Raw genomic sequence first — 22876 nt, forward strand, 5'->3', positions numbered from 1 at the left:
GGATTGTATGGACCCTTTACAGTGTAACCAAACCATTTTTGTTGGAATGTAATGGATCAGTGGACAAACAGGAGGCTTCATGTGTGAGTTTCTTCCAGTTTGGGTTTGTTTATGTGGCTGTTGGTGGTCTGACAAAGAGACGGACTGTACCCGCTGTGTTGATTGTATCTTAAAAAGGTTTACATCGTTCGAATCACGAGTATCTCAGCTTTCCAAATATATGTATTATGTTTACTTTTTTTTTGGGAGTTTTATCTTTCAAAAACATAAACCTCTGAAACACACCGTGGGTCGTGGGCGAGACATCGGACCGGCAAAGGGTTAAACAAATTAAACATAAAAAAGTATCGCCATACAAGTCATGCTCTATAGTAAAAGTTAGCATAAGATAGCATTGTGTGATGAACAAGGAGAAAAGTAAATGTATATGTACTGATTGTCTGCTGTTTTATTTGTGTGAATAAAAGAAAAAAAGTAAATACATTTCATTGTTATCGTGGCACCTATAGTGTTCATTTCACGTAAAAACATTTTACAAAAATGTAGGTAAAGGAACTTGATTCTTAGAGACCAGGTTGACTTGTTGGCAATGAAAGTGCATCTTTCATCAAGCCCCAATTTGAATTTAACATTTATATATTGTAAATAAATTACCAAAAGAATTGGAAAATAAAGGAATACTTAACATAAGTAACAAAATTAGAAGAACAGGTGGTAATAAATATAAATCTGAAAAAATTTGAATGTATAAAAATGCTCATAGCAGCAGGGACAGGCAAAAGTTCTAGTGTCGGGATCAGAACTCAAGGAGGTGTGAAGGAGGCTGCAGCTCATTTACTCACCAAGACAAACTCAATGTGCCACTATATTACACCGTTTGTCTAATCGATGAGTCGTCCATGGCAACCTGTCAATGGCATGATTAAGAAAACAAATAAAAAATGTCTAAACAATTACAGCATCCTCTTAAAGGGCAACCGTGAAACGTTCAATAAGCAACAATAAAAGACGGGTGGTCGTGATCGCCATGAGCACAGGCGGCATAGATGAGAGAAATGAGGGCGTACAGAAAGCTCTGGGGCTTAATCAGCCTGTGCGTTTACTCTCATTAGTCAATCTAATCACCTGCAGGTTTTTAATCAGACACTGTGCAATTAAAGGGCAGACTTAATTTTAATGAATGTGTCCCTCAATATTAAGCTGTAGAAGAGGGCTTAGAATTACAAAATGAAGCTCTTGTGAAGTGATGTTCCACCAGATCTGTGGAGAGTGGCAGCTGCTCTTTTTCAAGAATAGGGAGGCACAGGTGTCACTTATCAAAAGCCAAAAAATAAATAAATAAAATAGGACCGAACGAACTGTTGTATATATTAAATAAATTAAGTATATGTATACAGTGTATATATATATATATATATATATATATATATATATATATATATATATATATATATATATATATATACGTCACGCAAGTTCAAAAATAGAAAAGTTAAAGGTATAGTTCACCAAAAAAATAAATCTCTATGCAATAAAATAATAATAATGATATATATATATATATATATATATATATATATATATATATATACAGTATATACAGTTAGGAAAATAAGTCTTTGAACACCCTGCTATTTTGCAAGTTCTCCCACTTGGAAATCATGGAGGGGTCTGAAATTGTCATCGTGAGGTGCATGTCCACTGTGAGAGACATAATCTAAAAAAAAGATCCAGAAATCACAATGTATGATTTTTTAACTATTTATTTGTATGATACAGCTGCAAATAAGTATTTGAACCCCTGTCTATCAGCTAGAATTCTGACCCTCAAAGACCTGTTAGTCTGCCTTTAAAATGTCCACCTCCACTCCATTTATTATCCTAAATTAGATAAACCTGTATGAGGTCGTTAGCTGCATAAAGACACCTGTCCACCCCATACAATCAGTAAGAATCCAACTACTAACATGGCCAAGACCAAAGAGCTGTCCAAAGACACTAGAGACAAAATTGTACACCTCCACAAGGCTGGAAAGGGCTACGGGGAAATTGCCAAGCAGCTTGGTGAAAAAAGGTCCACTGCTGGAGCAATCATTAAAAAATGGAAGAAGCTAAACATGACTGTCAATCTCCCTCGGACTGGGACTCTATGCAAGATCTCACCTCGTGGGGTCTCAATGATCCTAAGAAAGGTGAGAAATCAGCCCAGAACTACACAGGAGGAGCTGGTCAATGACCTGAAAAGAGCTGGGACCACCGTTTCTAAGGTTACTGTTGGTGATACACTAAGACATCATGGTTTGAAATCATGCATGGCACGGAAGGTTCCCCTGCTTAAACCAGCACATGTCAAGGCCCGTCTGAAGTTTGCCAATGACCATTTGGATGATCCAGTGGAGTCATGGGAGAAAGTCATGTGGTCAGATGAGACCAAAATATAACATTTTATGAAAATATAACATTTTGGTCATAATTCCACTAACCGTGTTTGGAGGAAGAAGAATGATGAGTACCATCCCAAGAACACCATCCCTACTGTGAAGTATGGGGGTGGTAGCATCATGCTTTGGGGGTGTTTTTCTGCACATGGGACAGGGCGACTGCACTGTATTAAGGAGAGGATGACCGGGGCCATGTATTGCGAGATTTTGGGGAACAACCTCCTTCCCTCAGTTAGAGCATTGAAGATGGGTCGAGGCTGGGTCTTCCAACATGACAATGACCCGAAGCACACAGCCAGGATAACCAAGGAGTGGCTCTGTAAGAAGCATATCAAGGTTCTGGCGTGGCCTAGCCAGTCTTCAGACCTAAACCCAATAGAGAATCTTTGGAGGGAGCTCAAACTCCGTGTTTCTCAGCGACAGCCCAGAAACCTGACTGATCTAGAGAAGATCTGTGTGGAGGAGTGGGCCAAAATCCCTCCTGCAGTGTGTGCAAACCTGGTGAAAAACTACAGGAAACATTTAATTGCAAACAAAGGCTACTGTACCAAATATTAACATTGATTTTCTGCAGCTGTATCATACAAATAAATAGTTAAAAAAATCATACATTGTGAGTTCTGGATTTTTTTTTTTTAGATTATGTCTCTCACAGTGGACATGCACCTACGATGACAATTTCAGACCCCTCCATGATTTCTAAGTGGGAGAACTTGCAAAATAGCAGGGTGTTCAAATACTTATTTTCCTCACTGTATATATAACACCGGTATTGATACAGATTTACCAATTTGATTGGATTCCAATTTACAAGCTCTTGATTCCATTTTATTTTGGGCTCTTTTGGGTTTATTTTAGTGATAATGTCCATTTTGCTTACATATAAAATAAATTCTCTCTCAGCTAATACTGTTATTTATAAAGGGGACCTTATAACTTAGTACATTATGAAAATATTATACTTACAAATTTTATTTTATTATTAGTTTTTCATAATTTGGGTTACATTTTAGCTTTGTAAGTATGTACAAATTCCATGTAATCCATATACAATATATACTGTATATAGATAAGTAGAATTCTTTTTTTTTTAATGGTACTGTCTCTTTAAGAATACTGGTAGTCTCACAGAAACATCCACCCATGCATGTTTCTTTAAAGTCATCCGACATTGTCTCTCACTTCATGATCACACGTATGATATCAACAACTCAGCTAAACTAACAGATTCAGAATTACTACCTATCACAGCTGAGAGTCATAACAGATGGAGCACGTAATGGAGTAATGGAGGCTTCTTTCAAACTAGCAACAGGATATCCTGGTCAAACTCTCAACAAGCAGTGATCTCAAAATCAGCTCATAATTTCAAAATACTTTAAATTATTTTATTTTTTTCTGGTTTTTAAAATGTTAACTAGACATGCACAAAAGATTTTCAATTACATTGAAAAGTTGCCACAACCCCCGGTAAAGGTGTTTCTATGCAGAGCGAAGGCCCTTCGATATGTCCCTCAAAGTGATTTGAATTATGGGGACATTTCTTGCATAATACCCTTGTAATTGCCAGTTTGTAACCTAAATAAAAGTCCTCGGAAACCACTTAAACCTACAATTTTACAGTGCCAGCATGTAAATTACAACCATTTTAAACTGTAAAATGTACAGGTTGGTCTGTAAAGTGGTTTACATTTCAACTGTATTTTTTACATAATTATTCTGGTAACCACAGCTGCCAGATTTCTTTTGTAAAAACAACAGGATTTTTTTTAAAGTGTAGTATAGTGTTCCAGGCCTTGTTTTGTATTTTGCAGCTAACTAAGTTTTTATGTTGGGTTGCTTTAGACTGTACATCCCAAGTATTCCTACCAAGAAAACCAAAACAAGCTGTTACTTTTCTTTTCTTTTCTTTTTTCAGTTTTTTGAAAATGTTCTCCCTTGGTTACTCACACTGTTTCACCTCTTCGTATTACTGTATTTTTTTATCTAAGCAATGACATTCAATGACGAGACGTCTTCCCTAGAAATGTCACGTGGAACAGTCATTGTAATTTAATTCTAGAGATAAATTCCTCTCAGCATTCCAGTATCATTATATCTTCACCCTTTAGAACAATGGTTCTCAACCTTTTTTAGATGAATACCCCCCTACTTCATTCCTTTACCCCAGCCCCCCTAATGTAGCCTATGCCAAATTTAATAGAGCTGAAGTTGTGATGTGATTATATTTATTATCAATCTATTTCTGGCAAAAGTACAGTTAGTGTTACTATAGTAAATTCAAGGGTGGTGATATAGAATTATGTGCCGAACTGATATCCTCCAGGTCTAGATAAACGTTTTAATGCAAAGAGGAACTTGACAATAGATTTGATTATTATGATTGATAAACGCCCCCATTTCTAACCTAACACCCCACTCTCTACTAATTTGCTCTCAGCGGCCCCTGGCATCCTTTGAACGCCCCCGTTGAGAACCCTTGCTTTAATACAAAATTAAAAGGATTATCTCCTCATGGCATTCTTAACAGTAGACCACCTGAGAAGGAATACCTCACACCAGGGATGGACTGGGACAAAAATTGGCCCTGGACTTTCTGGCCCACCAAACCAGGCCCGCAACACACCACACCCTAACACGCCGGCTCAGTGTGAAAAAGTGAAAAGCCCTGTGCTTTGATAAGCACTGTTTCTGATATCCTTTAAACAAAGTAAGCCTCAAAGACTCAAATAGCCACAAATTAATATTTTTCATGACTCATTTTCTGCATTTTTTATCAGGCGTGCGCATTATTCAGCAAGCTGCACTTCAGCTCCCTGCAGTATGAATAAATTACGGAAATGACTATGTACTGCTCATAGCTTTACTGTTTGCACATTTTATATATGCTGCTGTTATTGTATTTGCTGTAACTTTGTAATTTGTCATTTTGTGATTATTCAGAGCTCATCTTATACTTAATATGTTATCTTTGTTTGTCAACATTATTGTGATTTGTATGTCAAATAATGAAATAATCATATGCAAGTAATTTCATAACAAATGTAATGTCAGTTTTTCAAAAATAAAAGCCATTGTCTTGGTTTAACTTTACAGAGATTTTTGAATATTCTCTCTGTAATGAGAGTCTATGCGGGCATGTTGGGGCCCAGGCCGCCTATATCCCCTGTAGGACGGGCCAGTACTTTCCCAGCAGCCCACTGGGGATGGCCAGTCTGCCTCTGTATGTATGTATATAAAATTAAATTCTGTGTATATAAATATATATATATATATATATATATATATATATATATATATATATATATATATATATATATATACACAGAATGTAATTTTTCTCACAAATAAACGTTTGATATCAATCAATAATTGACAGACCCCTGAGGTTCCACCTCTTGAAGACCCCTGCCATAGATTTCTAGAGAGAGACAAAACATAGTCTTAATTTTAAATAAAAAAGTGAAAATATTAAAGACTTAAGCATTAAATAATTTCTGTTCACTCTCTCGCACATATATCCGAGCACTGTTTAGTGTGATTGGTTACACAATGATTCGTCTCCTACACACATTTAAAGGTTACTCTGGTCTTTGTCAATGTTACAGTCAACTTCTTCCAAACAAGCCTCTAAGGCAACATCTCAAGCTGAAGTAGAGCATTTTTTCTTTTGTCTTCATTCAAGCAAAGCTGCAAAGTTGCCTTACGGCACAGCTTTTTGAGATCTACAAAATTCTGCAGAAATTCACAGCCTTCTGTCCCTGTGAAGAAGTCCTTCAGAATAATGATTCCACATTTCTTTTGCTTTCTCCTTTCTCATTATTTTTCTGCCTTCATTCAGTGTCTATCCTTTCTTCTCACTCTTCATCTCGTTTCAATCCTTCTCTCATTTCCTATGTGTCCATTCTTTCTCCTCAGTTCATAATTCATCTCCCTCTCCCCATCGCCCGGCTTGTCACCTCATCTCACTCATATTTTCGCCCTTCAAGGGTTAAAAGGCATTTTCCCTCTCTATGCTAATGATGCAGGAGGGAGCCATCGCCACAGTGTAATGGTGTGGACACACCTGGCTTGAACTCCTAAGAGGAAATTCTAACGAGAGACACACAAGCTGTTTCCTTTGCAATACATGAAAGAAGTTGTGCCTTCAAAAAACAAATTCAACTCACATTGATGTCCCTGCGTGTGAATTAATGTGCCTTTCTAATGCTTTACAGAGTAATTCTATGAAAATCAAACTGGCATGAAGTTTTGAACATAAAAAATACATTTAAACACCCTAAGGGTCTAATAAAGAAAGAGGGGGACTAAACAAAAAACAAATAGGACATCTTCCCTCAGGCTAAACCTTTCAAATGTACAGTATTGCATATACATGCAGATGTGAAGCTGTTACTGTTTATAATGAGATTTTACTATTTTAAGAAAATGTTAGGGGTGTTTGCAAAGCCATGCTAGGGCAATGTGGATGATTGTCATGGTGTTGCTATGTGGTTTCTAGGGTGTTCTGAATGGTTGCTAAATCCTAAAATATACTTTTTTACGTGAACACTTTGCATCTGCGTACAGTCGAATGCCCAGCCTCTTGGAGTATACTTAACTTGACTGTGTCTAGGGGTTGCACGACTACTGATTTTTAATAGTCGACTAGTCGAGCCCATTAGTCGAGTCGAATTCGACTGTTTGTGATGTCATCACCCCTCCCCCTCAAATAAAGTTGCGACATAAATTCCACTCCCAAACCCATTTCATTTTACAGTATAAAAGAGATAGATATACATTTGCTACAGTGTAATGGGTTTTAGCATGTTATGTGTAATTATAAAGATAGTAACGTAGCTACATGTCATCAGACGTTAGATTGCCATAGAAACATGCATAATAGTTTTACACCTGAGGGGAAAATTATGAGCGACAGACTGAGCAACAGACTGAGTTGGTTTGAATGTAAACAAACCTGACAAAATAAACATCAACCATTATGATATTTCCACATAAGTACCTTTTTATTAGAAAATGTTACAATTGACTGAGCTGTAAAGTAGCTAAAAGTTAACAAAAGTGTCAGAACATATTTGAGTGTAACCTGGAGTACCCGTTAGGGTTGTCACGATACCATGATCATATCTTACTATATTATACCAGCTGAAGTATTACAATACCAAGTAGTATCATGATGCCAGACGATAGTGTGTTAATTCTTAACACAGTTTGTCATAGTGGTTCTTAAAAACTAGCCATTCTACTTGTTGCTCCGGAAGTGGTGAAAATAACTGAAGGATAAACAGCAGCAGATGGTAAACAGCAGGGCGAATGCAGATTGCACACCAGTTTGATACATTTCAGGGACGTGATCAAATCGATATGGACTGTGTTTTCCAAAAGCATTAAGTTGATCAAAGAGACCACTGGCGCAAATGGTTTCTACGATCTACTTTGGCTTATGATGCTTTTGGAAAACGCAGCCCTGATTATAAGTGCAGTGTTACCACCACCATGCATTTGTAATTGGAAAAAAAAATAAACAAGTGCAATGTTTGATTTTTGAGATAAAGCATTAAGGTTAAATGAAGTGGCACTAACACATGTGTATTCTGCAGAAGCAGTGGGATGTGCCGAAGGTGTTTATTAATGTTGCTGATGTTTCCCTCTTTCACGGCAGATGGGTTTTCCCAGTCCCATCAGGCAAAACCCAAAATAATTCAAAATCTTGTTACATGAATTGTTTTTAAAAAAGCTTCTCCAAAAATTTTTCAAAGTTTTATTTAAATCCATATTATCTAATTATGAGTCAACGCGCTAAATTAACATGCTGGGATTCAGTTTGAAGCATGGGAAAACCTCTCCATACAATACCATATTAGGCGTTCTTAAAGGGCACTGTGTGAAGGCGACGTCACTTGAAAAGACTTCGTTTTTAATGTTATGCAGACATAGGTCTGATTCAAATGAAAGTTTTAGCTAAAGTTATATTTACTACCACACATGCAACATAACATATGGTACAACAGTACAGTATTAACGTTACTAACTTTTAAAAAACTGTGGCACCACCCGTATTTTGAAGCTTTAGTATCATGATACTACTGTACTGCATATAGATCTCAAGTATATATCTACATTAGCTATACTCGAGTAGTCTGTACAACCCCTAATGTTGCAGCATACAGGCGGTTGGACTTCTTGAGATACTGGACTATTTATCTTCAGGAGTTTAGACCCACTCGAATTATGATGTTTAGAAGAATATCTCAGCTCTTTCGACAGGAGTTATACATCCTGACCCCTCACACACGCTCTTAACGTGCACATCCACTGTTGTTGTTTTCAACTTCATCTCCTGATGTTTAACAGCATGTAATCGCTGTTCATCTAGCACTTTTTGACCGCAAAGGTTCAACTGTGAGTGTAGCCACTTCATGCAAATAATTCCAGGCACTTAATGTGCATTCAGATTACCCAGAAAAAGGAAAAATTGGGCCACACGATACTGTGTAAAGGGATTTAGTCGGGCAAGGAGGAGGCGAGAACCGGCTTGACAATAGAAATAATAGTTTAATGAAAAACTTAAACAAAAGACACAAACACACACATGACGGACATGTCCGTAAACGATCTCTCTCTGTCGCACCACCATTCGCAGTCAGCCTTTATTCCTCTCTGAGGCTTAATTAGCATGATAAGGGATCGGGTGTGCAGAATCACTACCCGGCCACGCCCTCCGCCCTGCCACACACTGCTAATGACGAAATGTATATCACACGTCCTGTACACAGATGCCAAGTATTCGCTTTTTAAGGCTGAAGTATACTTTGGCCTTAAAGGGATAGTTCATCCAAAAATGAAAATTCTCTCATCATTTACTCACCCTCATGCCATCCCAGATGTGTATGACTTTCATCTGCTGAACTCTAGTGAAGATTTTTGAAGAATTTCTTAGCTCTTTTGGTCCACACAATGCATGTGAATGGGTGCCAACATATTGAAGCTCCAAAAATCACATAAATCAGCATAAAGGTAATGCATATGGTTCCGGAGGTTAAATCAATGTATTCAGAAGGGATAAGATAGGTTGGAGCGTGTTTGACAAGAGTGCTATTGAAAGCTGTCATTTGCTCTTGAGATAGTGACCATCTGGAGGAGATGTCAGTTACAAGGCGTGATCCCGTGAAGGGTGATGAAAGAGTACAGCATGCATCTTCGAGGGGAGAGCTTTGTGGCCGTGTGATCCAGGATGCACTAGATAATGAACCCGTGCATGTCTCATTTAAATCACACATGTAACTCATTTCAAATGTATTTGATCAAAACCCGGTTTTGATGGTGTGGCGGGAGCATGTCGGTATTGCTGGCGAAGGTTGTTGCTGATTTGGACGATCTTGCTTTAATACGCCAATCGATCACTGCAATGGAGACGAGATTCTCTGAGTTGGATACAAGAAGATGTCGAGAAACAGATAGATTATCTGGAGTCATCAGAGAGGGAATTAGCTGCTAACCCGCTAGCGTTCAAGATAGACTTGGATCGTGTTTTGGAAAAGTTGGAAGACTTAGAGGATCGTAGCTGGCGAAACAACGTCCAAATTGTTGGAATTCCTGAGAATGAAGAAGGCCGACGTATGATGAAATTCCTATATGAGCTCTTCCCGAACATAACAGGCCCTAAGCTGTAAATCGAGCAAGCTCACAGGGTTCTGGCATGGAGATCCGCTGAGATCCACTGGCCCGATCAATTCTGGCTTAAGTTCTCAGATCATCCGATAAAGATCTTGTGTTACGCGAGGCAAGGAGTAAAGGAAAGCTTTCTTGGAAGAACCACAGCATTTTCTTACTCCCAGACTTTGCGAATTCGACAAGAGAGAAACGTGATCGGTTCAAGGAATGCAATACACACTTACATCAACGGAAGGTCGCTTTTGCACTGATGTTCCCGGAAAAATTGAGCATAGATACTAAAGATGGCCACAAAATATATACATGCCCACAGCAAGCAATGTCCTTCATAAAGTCAATTGAATGAGGACGTCATTGTGTGATTCCTTCATTGCAGCTGAGTGGACCTGACTCACTGAACATTCACTTGACCGTCTGAGGAAACTGAGTGCCTTTTTTGTTTCTTTTTGTGTTGGTTCTGTCTAGCAGCTATAGTATGTTTTGTGGAATAACACTCCTTTGGGACAGTTAGTGGAGGAATCTGCATGTTCTTTGTACTTATGCCTCCTATTGGTTGGAGTTTGTTTTGTGGAATATTTCTTGCAAATCATTAGAGTGATTAGGGCATGTGTCACACTCATGTAACATGAATGACACACCTTCGGGACAGTTATGTGGATGAATTTATACGTTTTGCATGTTTATTCTGCCTATTGACTGGAGTTTGTTTTATAGATTATTTTCTGTTGTGTAATTCTGTCTCAAGGAATTTGTATAGAAGCACCAGACTTGAGCAATACGACAGCAAAGTTGTCGCTTGGACTCTCGTAAGCATGCATAGACTGTTTGAGTTCAGAGGGATGGACGCCAGTTGGCACTGTCGTGTGCAGGGTTCTGGGGGATGTTCAGGGGTTGGTTGTTTGCACTAATGTTGGAGTGTGGTCCTTATAATTCTATTTTTAACACACAATGAATTTTTTCTGATATGTCAAATGTTAATATGAGTGGATTAACTCTCTTCACGTGGAATGTGAATGGGTTGACAAATGAGTAATTCGATTATTAACAATACTAAATATTCTCGATTCAAAAATCATATTCCAAGATCGATGCATATAAATCGGCAGGATTACTAATTGAATCGGGAATTGTTACATCCCTATCCATAATGCATGTACAATAATTATGATAATGTGACAATCATTTAATGAGACTTTGTAAAGGTTCACAGAGCTAAATGTGTCCAAAGATGAAAAATCAGCCTAATGTCAATGCTTGCCCTAGCAAATGCCAGGAATATATATATATATATATATATATATATATATATATATATATATATATATATATATATATATATACACACATATGGACTTGGACAAGTTTTGTAGATGAACTTACGTTTCAAAGGTAACATGCTCTTGGCTCAGTGAGGTAAAAAATATGTATATGATGGCGTGAATAAAGATAGTTCCTCCTCCACAGGTTGAAAAAGGGCTCATATACACTTTGAAGTCCTTCTTGAGAGAAGCCCGATTTTCATCTGCACAGTCAATCAAAAAAGGACAATAAATGACGGAGAAAGAATAAATTTGTGGCAGTTGGAGCGAAGGCACTTTCCTGGTTGAAAGTTTTAATAAGATCACCCACTGGCAACAGCTCAGCCTTCACAGCTTAGCACGAAATAAACTCGGACTATCCTATTAGTTCTTATTGTTCTTCATGTATATTTAATTCTGAGAGGTCCTCGCTGAAAACATTTCATCATGTAAATTATGTTTAAAAAAAATAGGAGAAAAAGGCCAATAGCTACAAAGTAAGTGTAATCAAACTCTGCCAAACAACCTTCATGTAAAATTTCCTGCCATTATTGAGTCAACTCTCCGTTCTCATCTGAGAGTTGATGGAGAGCTCTGAAGTGGGATTATCAGACCCAAGGTGAGTAACATGAATCACTCGCCGTTCACCAAGCATGACCCTGGCTGCAGGGCACACTGCATTTCTATATTAACCATCAAAATGGCAAAACCATGAAAAAATCTTAATTGATATTTTCTAACACATTAGGGCAAAAATAATCCCTGATTATTAAATCCCTGATCCAACCGTTGTACTACAAATATATATATATATATATATATATATATATATATATATATATATATATATAATGTATTTATTTTACACTATTCAGAAGAGAAACGTTGAGGAATACTAAAGAGGTCTGGGAATAAATCCCAAAAATGGGTCTATGGTCACTTAAAACCCAAGGTATGCTATAAAGGCTTATACTCTTTACAGCAGTACTGTTTACTCTATTTGACAACATGCTGGATGTCTTTGACTATCACAAATAATTTAAAATCCCTTTATACTACTAAGAATACAAATGGAAGACTGCTACCTTGGCTGAACGAAGGCAGCTTGTCTACCAATACATGTTGGCTTTTTAAGGTTTTGTTGCCTAAAAAACGAATTGCAAGAATCACCTGTGAGGCAAGTATTAAATCTTTGAGATCACAAAACTCACATCTTTAAGTGCATAACTTTACTCTCAGGGTTGACACCATGGAAAGGTAGAGATGTGCAATTTCCTTCTAAGTGAAGTGGCTTCATTTCTGGATCTCTTGACTCTGTCTCAGGTCACGATACCACTTTAGAGGAGTCGTTCTTTACCGTCCCCTCTGCAGCACTCCTGACATCATCATCATCAAGAGCTTTAACTTCCACACTCTCAGTAATAGAGGTGAATTCAACACTTAAAAGGATTAAGAAGTGATCACTGAAAATACCCTGAAAGTGCAGTACTGATTGTTTTAAGACACACTCTGTTTTTATAAGAAAAGCCCTATTCAGTGGCTGGCAAGATTTCTGATGATGGAGGTGTCTTTACTAATGCTCCTTGAAAAAGACAAATTCCAATAAGTATTGAGTGCTTAGAAAGTAAGCCAAGATCTGTGCTTAAATAAATAAATAAATGCAATGTTAATGCAATAATAATAAAAGAAACGTATAAAAAGTAGATTCCTGTACCACCACAAACAAAAACATGGTGCTACATTTTTGGGCCAGGTTTCCCAATATTGTTGACTTCACACACTAAAGATCATCTTAACAATCGTCACAAGATATTTTTAGTGCTATCAATTTAATGCAATAATTCAGTGTGATTATAAATAAATAATTAAAAAATATGTAATAAGAAATTGTTCACTAAAAGGGATAGTTCACTCAAAAATGAAAATTCTCTCATTATTTACTCATGATATCCCAGGTGTGTATGAATTTCTTCACCAGAACACATTTGAAGAAAAATAGAATAAAAGAAAAAATAGAAAAATGTCACTTTACAAGACATTCATTTAACAGCTGGTGTCATATGGATGACATTTATGCTGACTGTCTGTGATTTTTGGAGATTCAAATGAGAAATCTCCATCTCCATTGCATTTTAAGGACCTACTGAGCTGAGATATTGTTCTATTTTTCTTCAAATGTGTTCTGGTGAAGAAAGAAAGTCATATACACCTGGTATATCATGAGGGTGCATAAATAATGAGATCATTTTCATTTTTAGGTGAACTACCCCTTTAATGTTTTTGTGAGTCTTATTCAGTAGGACGCAGTAAGCACAACTCCAGCAGTACAGGCAACTGTACAGAAAACAAAGCTTACTTACTTTCAACAGATAGCACAAGATGAGGATGGAAGCGTTCCTGCTCAACTCTGAATGCAGGGGTCTCAAGATGCTTTTTCTAAGTTTCAAACTATGTTTAACTTGACACAGCATCCTTAAACTTCCTAAAAACCACACTGACTTCTAAAGCTACTTTTTATATATCAAAATCAATACTTTACTCATCTGCCACAATAATGTAATGTATTTAATCATTTGAAATATAATATTTAGTATGTCCTACATTGTTTCCTTTCCAAATATCAGCTCTTGCAGGGGGTCCTTTGTAGTGTGCTTGCAAAAATTTTTTTATTAACCCCACTTTCTTGATATTTTGTTATGTTATGCAGTGACATTTATATTTTTAAGTGAGCCTTAAGTGTCCAAATACTTTTTGGGATCACTATACGTGCTTAAATAAAGATGCTTTTAGGAAATGTGCTGTATAAATTCAATAGAACAAACATCCTTTGTTTCGGGGAACCCAATTTGCTCTCTACTGCAATTACTTTTTTATGCAATCAGCAGTTGTTATATAGCAGAAGTGAAATCACTACAGCTGGGACAAATGGACATTAGAAGAACAGTATCTCACTTTTATTTCTAATAAGAAACACTGTGCGTGTGAAAGATCAAGCCCCGTCCAGCTGTAGATGATCAATGGATCCATCAGCTCAGAGCAATGTGAGCTAATCAATTTAAGCACTTTCTGAGCCGAGCACACCCCAAAAACACCATTAAACGCATTTCACCATTCTCATCTGCTTCTATTTAATCTGCTCATTTACCATGAAATGTATCTGACTATAATGGGTGGATTTTCCCAGAATGCTGCCGTTCTTATCATATGAGCATACGGTCTCCAGAACCAGGCCATCGACTGATGGTCGATGGCCTGAGCTAATTGGTCATGGTGGCCATGGCAACTCACCATACAGCCTGTTGAGTCCATGCGTCTATCAGAAACACATTTGAAGTTCTTGCGGCATCCTCCGTTGTCTTTGGAGCAGTCCCTCACTGGACCAAACGATGCAAGCAGATCATCTACTGTCTCAAAGTATGTGGACATGATGGATTCTTCCCTAAAAGACACATAAATATATACTGAAAATAAAATACACTACCAGTAAAACGTTTGGACACAAAACTTCTCTACATAGAATAAAAGAAAAGTCAGCAAAGAAAAACAAATTGAAATATGGGAATTGCTTAGACACCATAAATTTGCACAGAGACTAAAATGTGCAATATTATCATATTGAAAGCATCTAAAATTAACAAATTTAGAAATGTATAATTAATCTGATGAATAATCTGTACATTATTCCAAACTTTTGGCTGCCATTGTACTGTATAATATCGCGTTATTTGATGTAAATCCAGTAATTGAAGTTTAATTAAGCATTTCTAAAAGGGAGATATGACTTTGCTTGGTTAATTAACAAAATATTATGATATTTCAGGAGAAGCAATCTATCTACAGGAGTCTGCAGTTGTATGTAAGTGTGTTTATTTCATTGTTTTTAACATTGTTATAGTGGTATTCATTGCTAGATCAGGTGCTGTTTGTTTACTGTCTTGAACGCGGGTCGCTTAGACGTGTGTTTGGTGTGTGTGCACTATATTTGTGTTGACTTGTCCCATAGTATTCGCTGATAGAATGTTAGACTTGATTAAACTTGTCACGTAGGATTTGTTGCTAGATTTGCTTAGACTTCGGGTTGGTTATCCTGTGTGTGTGTACAACTATCGTCGTTTTAGTGTCTGCAAACAGTGCATCACTTGTTTTAGAGTATTATTTATTGCTAAAGTGCAGCATAATTTATTTGCGCTGTACAGAAGTTGCGTTTGTTCCCGCGCAACCCTGAGTTTCGGTTTCGGGTGACCACGTGACTAGCTTTGTTGTGATAAGCAGCATTAAGGCGTGGCTGCTTTTTTCCACTGAACGGCTCGTAAAAGTGGTTATTTATTGGACTTAATGCTGACGCGGAAGCGGCAGCGGAAGTGGTGGCCCTCGTGTGAAGCCTTCCTCGTGTGAAGACCTACTTGGGTAAAGACCAGCAAGTCTACCTGTGCGAGTCCACCGAGCAAGGACACTGACAAGGCGCCACTCACCAAAGCACTTATTTTTCTATTCTATCTCTTTTATTATTTTACTTATACATACATACTAACATGTCTAGTTCACTAATAACACATGCCTTCAAGCACATCCCTGTTATCTGTTGTAGACCGTTCACAAGATACAGATGCAAGACAAACTGCAACCCACACAACCTACGGCCGCTTTGCACTTCAACACCTGCTCCACTCTCGTTCTCAGTGGGACTCTGGAACTGCCAGTCTGCTGTGAACAAAGATGCCTTCATTCCAGCTTTCGCCACACAGTCCACCCTCAGCATCCTGGCACTGACAGAGACATGGATACGTCCTGAGGATACAGCAACACCTGCTGCTCTCTCCAACAACTTCTCCTTCTCCCACACCCCTCGACATACTGGTAGGGGTGGGGGAACAGGTTTGCTTATTCATAATAACTGGACTTTTTCACCACAGGCTTCACTATGTAACAATACATCTTTTGAATTCCATGCCATTACTACAATGCAACCCACAAAATTACATGTTGTTGTCATCTATCGCCCCCCAGGTCAGCTGACAAGCTTTCTTGAGGAATTGGATGTCCTGCTGTCCTCCTTGCCAGAGGATGGCAGGCCACTTGTGGTTCTTGGTGATTTCAACATACACCAAGACAAACCCCAGGCCATTGAACTGAATACTCTTCTGGCCTCATTTGACTTGAAAAGACTACACACCACAGCAACTCACAGGTCGGGCAACCAGCTGGACCTCATTTTTACACATAACTGTATCACCTCTAATATTCTTGTTACACCTTTACATGTCTCTGATCACTACTTTGTTCAATTCAACATGATTCTCCCATCCATTGTAAAACCAACCCCACCTTTGGTTTCCTTTCGCCGTAACCTCCGTTCCCTCTCACCCTCTCGCCTTTCCACTGATGTCTCTGCCTCTCTTCCCACAATAAATGTATTTTCCATGCTTGATGTAAACACTGCCACAGACACACTTAGCTCTACTTTAACAACCTGTCTAGACAACATCTGTCCTCTCTCCTCTAGACCAGCACGGACTACACCACCCAGCCCCAGGCTGTCTGACGTCCTTCGTGAACATCGGACTGATCTCAGGGAAGCTGAGAGGAGATGGCAGAAATCTAAAGATCCAGCTGATCTAGGTAAATATCAGCTTCTGCTTGCAACTTTTTCAAATAACGTTAAAACTGCAAAAACTTCATATTACCAGACCAAGATCAACAGCACCACAGACACTCGTAGCTTGTTTAGAACATTTAACACACTTCTCTGCCCTCCCCCTCCACCACCTGACACATCACTGACAGCAGATATATTCGCCACATTTTTTACTGATAAGGTTACAGCCATCAGCAATACATTCACAGCACCACACCCTGTCAAACACCTGGCTCCTGTATGCAACTCTTCTTTCCCTATGTTCTCTCCTTTAACTGACACTGAGGTCTCTAAACTCCTCCTCTCCAACCACCCCACAACCTGTTCCCTTGACCCCATTCCATCACACCTTCTCCAGGCCATCTCTCCGTCCATCCTACCGGCACTTACACTCATAATTCACACATCCCTTCTTGCAGGCACTTTTCCCACTACATTTAAGCAGGCTCGAGTAACCCCACTGCTGAAAAAACCTGCACTTAACCCCACACAGATAGAACACTACAGACCAGTCTCTCTCATCCAATTCATGGCAAAAACACTTGAAAGGGCAGTTTTCAATCAGATCTCTGCCTATCTCTCACAGAACAAGCTGCTGGATGACAATCAATCAGGCTTCAAAAGTGGACACTCCACTGAGACTGCCCTGCTATCTGTCATCGAGTCGCTGAGACAGGCGAAAGCTGAATCCAGATCATCCGTTCTGATTCTGCTGGACCTTTCTGCTGCCTTTGACACAGTCAACCATCAAATCCTTCTCTCCACCCCCTCTAAACTGGGTATCACTGGAACTGTGCTTGACTGGTTCAACTCTTATCTCTCAGAAAGGTCCTTTGAGGTAGCATGGAGAGGGGAAGTATCCAAGCCACACCAGTTACTTACTGGGGTACCTCAGGGATAAGTGCTTCGGCCACTTCTCTTCTCCATATACACAACATCACTGGGACCCATCATCCAGTCACATGGTTTCTCTTACGCCTTCCAAAACGGTCAGAAATCTAGGGGTAACCACTGATGATGAGCTAAATTTCACAGACCACATTTCAAAAACTGCAAGATCATGTAGATTTACACTCTACAATATCAGGAAGATAAGACCCTTCCTCTCTGTACATGCTCCTTGTCATAACTAGACTGGACTACTGTAACGCTCATTGCAGGCCTTCTTGCATGTGCTATTAGACCTCTCCAAATGATCCAGAATGCAGCAGCACGTCTGGTCTTTAATGAACCTAAGAGAGCACATGTTACACCACTCTTTGTCTCTCTCCACTGGCTGCCGGTTCATGCACGTATTAAATTCAAGGCCCTGATGCTGGCATATAAAACAGTCACTGGGTCTGCTCCAGCATACCTAGAAACATTTATGCAGAGCTACGTTCCCACCAGAAGCCTTCGGTCGGCTAAGGAACGTCGCCTTGTCGTACCAAAACAAAGAGGCACCAAAACACTTTCCCGGACTTTCAGTTTCATCATATCACGGTGGTGGAATGACCTTCCCAACTCAATCCGGGAAGCTAACTCACTCCCTATCTTCAAAAAACGGCTAAAAACACATCTTTTCCAAAAGCACTTAACCGGTCACTAAAAAAAAAAAAAAAAAAAAAAATTATTTACATTTCTTGTTGCACTTAAATCTGTTTTGTATACTATTCTGATGATAGTGAAACTTTGTAATATGGCACTTTTTGTACCACTGTCTCCCTAAGATGATTCGCTGATGTTCTTCCTCTTTTGTAAGTCGCTTTGGATAAAAGCGTCTGCCAAATGAATAAATGTAAATGTAAATGTTCTGACGTACTGTATGTTCCTGTTGTGCAGGACCTCATTACTGGTCGATTGCAAGACAACCACTGGTCGATCTCATTAACAGGTCAAACGGTAAAGGGAGTAGAGAGAGAAATGGCTCAAATAATAACATTCGTAAAGATTTCGGCTCACACGTCGGTGGATTTCCAAAACGTAGGATGGATAATTATTAAGATTCATTAATATTTATGAGGAAAGCTCTAACTGATTGGATACAGTTACGATTAGGGGTAGGGCTATAGTTCCTCCACACAATAAGGTAGGGCTTTCCTGATAAATATGACTGAATAGTCCAATCCGGCATCGCTTTTCTCGTGAATATAAATTACTCTTCCCCTACCATCCTAAGTTTCTAAAACATTCTCTGGATAATCTATGAGATGTTTCTACACTTTAAAAGAAGTCCACCTGTGACAAATTAAATTGAATGGACATGATTTGGAAAGGCACACACCAGTCTATATAAGGTCTCACAGCTGAAAATATATCAGAACAAGAACCAAAAGGTCAAAGGAACTGCCTGCAGACCTCAGAGACAGGATTGTGTTGAGTCACAGATCTGGGGAAGGATACAAAAAGATTTCAGCAGCATTGAAGGTTCCAAAGAGCACAGTGGCCTCCATAATTCTTAAATTGAAAAGCTAGCCGCCCAGCCAAACTGAGCAATCGGGAGAGAAGTGTCTTGGTAAGAGAGGTTATAAAAAACCTGATGGTCACTCTGGTTGAGCTCCAGAGATCATGTGTGGAGATGGGAGAAACTTGCAGACGGACAACATCACTGCAACACTTCACCGATCTTGGTTTTATGGGCTATCAGTACAAGGCCTAAAGAACTCTCAGACTGTGCGAAACAATATTCTCTGGTCTGATGAAACAAAGATTGAACTGTTTGGCCTCAATTCCAAGGCACCACTCATCATCTGTGCAATACTATCCCAAAGGTGAAGCATGGTGATGGTAGTATCATAATATGGGGCTGTTTTTCAGCGGTAGGGACTAGGGGACTGGTCAGGGTTGGAAAAAAACACAGAGATTTTCTTAATGAAAATGTCCTGGTTACTTTCGTAACCTCCATTCCCTGATGGAGGGAACGAGACATGTGTCGTTGTAGTGACACTAGAGGTCAACCTTGGGATCCCCAAACACCTCTGATCTTTGAGAAAAGGCCAATGGGAATTGGCGAGTGGAATTTGCATGCCACTCCCCTGGACATACGGTTATAAAAGGAGCTGGCTCGCATCCACTCATTCAGGTTTTGTGCTGAGGAGCCAAGACAGGGTCCCGGCCATTTCAGCGGGTAGTTCAATGTTGTGGCAGGAGGGACACAACATCTCATTCCCTCCGTCAGGGAATGGAGGTTATGAAAGTAACCAGGATTTTCCCTATCTGTCACTCACTTGACTTTTGTCATTGTAGTGACACTGGTGGTCCCTATATGAAATACCACAACTAGCTGAACTGTTACGTGGACTGGTGGTGAGAGATGGGAAAACCATTGCGTGCCTCGTAGCCAGTGCACCTGGCCGTCACATAACCTCCCCCAATGCTCCTATGAGCACCATACGGTCCCCTGCACCTCGGGGACAAGTCGACTGCAAAAAATGGGGATAGGCCGCCCAAGCTGTGGCCTCTTCTCTTCTTTTTCTCTCCCCAAAAAAGAATGGAAATTATTTAGCTGGGGGCCATAAGTGTCTGCATCAGGAGGTGTCCATTCCCAAGGGGAAGAGACCGCGGAGGCCACGGCCTGACCGAAGGGGAGGCAATTGTGTGGAAATGCGTCACATGGTCTTACCGTGTCTTGACAACAGTGTCACATATGGAGAAGTCCCCATGGTAAGTCTTACCCAGAGGGGATGGCGGTCTACAAACACAGTGACCAGTGGATGCGGGTTTTCCAACGGGGAAACCGTCTCATGGAAGATGCATCACACAGGGTTACAAACAGGCAATCAGCAAATGTGGAGCACCTACCCCAGTACAGGGCCTAATTGCACATTTACTGAGCTGGCATCGAATTTCTCTACGAACTCGACTGACACAAGGCTAAGTAGGAAGGACATCCAGGGTCCACGACCTTGTGAACACGGCTGGGGGGTAAAAAGCTTACGTCTCCCCCTCAAGGAGGGGAAAGGAGCTGTACGCAAGCGGTACACCTGGCCAGTTGTCCCGCAAACTTACCTGTTCATACCTGACAAAACACAGGACAAAACCGGCTCAACCTGGAGATTGTAGAACCTTGCAAAGGTATTGGGGGTTGCCCAGCCCACTGCTCTGCAGATGTATACTAAAGAGGCACCACTGATCAGTGCCCAGGGGGCCACCACACTCCTGGTAGAGTGTGCTTGCAGCCCCAAGGGGTGCGCCACACCCTGCTCCTAAAGCTCTGAGTGCGATCCAAATAGATGCGCAAAGTTTGCACCGGACAAGGCTGGGTCTGCCTCCTCCAGGGGCAGCGCTTGCAGATTCACCACCTGATCCTGAAAAAGGGTAGGGACCGCTGGAGGTATTCTCAGGACCGAAATCCAAAAATGTGTCGCTGACAGAGAACCCCTGCAGGTACCCTACCCTCTTGATGGATGTGAGCGCAGTCAGGAGGGCAGTCTTCAAAGAGACTGCCTTTAGCTCAACTTACTCCAGGGGCTCAAATGGGGCACCCTGGATGCCCTGCAGAACCGCAGAGAGATCCCATGAGGGAATGAGGTGTGGTCTGGGAGGATTCTCTAAGGATCCTGATGATCAGGTCGTGCTTCCTGAGAGACTTACCATCAACTGCATCGTGATGCGCCACTATAGCGGCCACGTACACCTTCAAGGTGGAGGGGGACAGCTGCCCCTCCAGCCTCTCCTGCAGGAAGGAAAGCACAGACTCGACTGCCCATCTCTGGGGGTCTTTGCATCGGGAAGAACACCACTTAGTGAACAGATGCCACTTCAAGGCATACAGGCGCCTCATAGGGGGCAACCTAGCTTGCCCAATTAGGTATTCCGTGTCCTGTCCAAGGGCCAGACATGGAGATTCCAGAGGTCTGGTCGCGGGTGCCAGATGGTGCCCCATCCCTGATAGAGGAGATCCCCACTCAGGGGAATTCCCCGGGGGTCTGTCACAAGTATTGTGAGGTCCAAGAACCAAGCCTGTGTGGGCCAGTAGGGTGCTACTAAGATGACCTGCTCCTTGTCCTCCCTGACCTTGCACAGGGTCTGTGTGAGTAGGCTCACTGGGGGAATGCATACTTGCACAGCCACAAGGGGCCAGCTGTGTGCCAGCACATCTGTGCCAAGAGGAGCCTCGGTCATGGCGTACCAGAGCATGCAGTGGGAGGATTCCCGGGAAGCAAACTGGTCTACCTGTGCTTGACCGAATCGACTCCAAATTAGCTGGGCCACCTTGGGGTGGAGTCTCCACTCTCCCCTTAGCATGACATGCCACAACAGCACATCTGCCACACTGTTGAGGTCCTCCGGGATGTGAGTGGCTCGCAACAACTTGAGTCGCTGCTGGCTCCAGAGGAGGAGACGGTGGGCGAGTTGCAACATGCGACCACCTTGGTGATTTATATATGTTAATGTCGCCGTGTTGTCCGTCCGGACCAACACATGCTTGCCCTTGATCAATGGCAAAAAAAAGCCTCCGCAGGGCAAGAAATACTGCCAGCAACTCGAGGAAGTTGATATGACAATGCTGTCGTGGCCCCACCCATTGCACATGGCATCCCAGCCACGCTTGGAGGCATCTGTCGTAACCACGACTCGTCTGGACACTTGCACTAAGTGGACCCCTGCCCACAGAAATGCAAGGTCCTTCCAAGGGCTGCACAAGCGGCAGCAGATCAGCGTGATGACCATGCGATGTGTGCCATGGCGCCATGTCCATCTTGGGACTCGAGTCTGTAGTCAGTGCTGAAGCAGTCTCATATGCATTAAGCTGAGCATATGACCACAACCAAGGACACCATATGCCCCAGGAGCCTCTGAAATGTCTTCAGTGGGACTGCCGTTCTCCACCTGAACGACTTTAGGCA

General features: G+C 40.7%; 1 protein-coding gene across 3 annotated transcripts in view; it reads right to left on the reverse strand.

Moving 5' to 3' along the window:
- The window catches only part of LOC127637737 (astrotactin-2-like), a 749824-nt gene that overhangs the window by 295502 nt on the left and 431446 nt on the right, over positions 1-22876 (reverse strand). For all 3 annotated transcript variants that reach the window (XM_052118989.1, XM_052118979.1, XM_052118998.1), the window contains one exon: positions 14702-14852. In XM_052118989.1, the coding sequence (XP_051974949.1) occupies positions 14702-14852 (151 nt within the window). The remainder of the gene's footprint in view (positions 1-14701; positions 14853-22876) is intronic.

Source organism: Xyrauchen texanus, chromosome 4 (genome assembly GCF_025860055.1).
Source record: "Xyrauchen texanus isolate HMW12.3.18 chromosome 4, RBS_HiC_50CHRs, whole genome shotgun sequence".
Taxonomy (NCBI): domain Eukaryota; kingdom Metazoa; phylum Chordata; class Actinopteri; order Cypriniformes; family Catostomidae; genus Xyrauchen; species Xyrauchen texanus.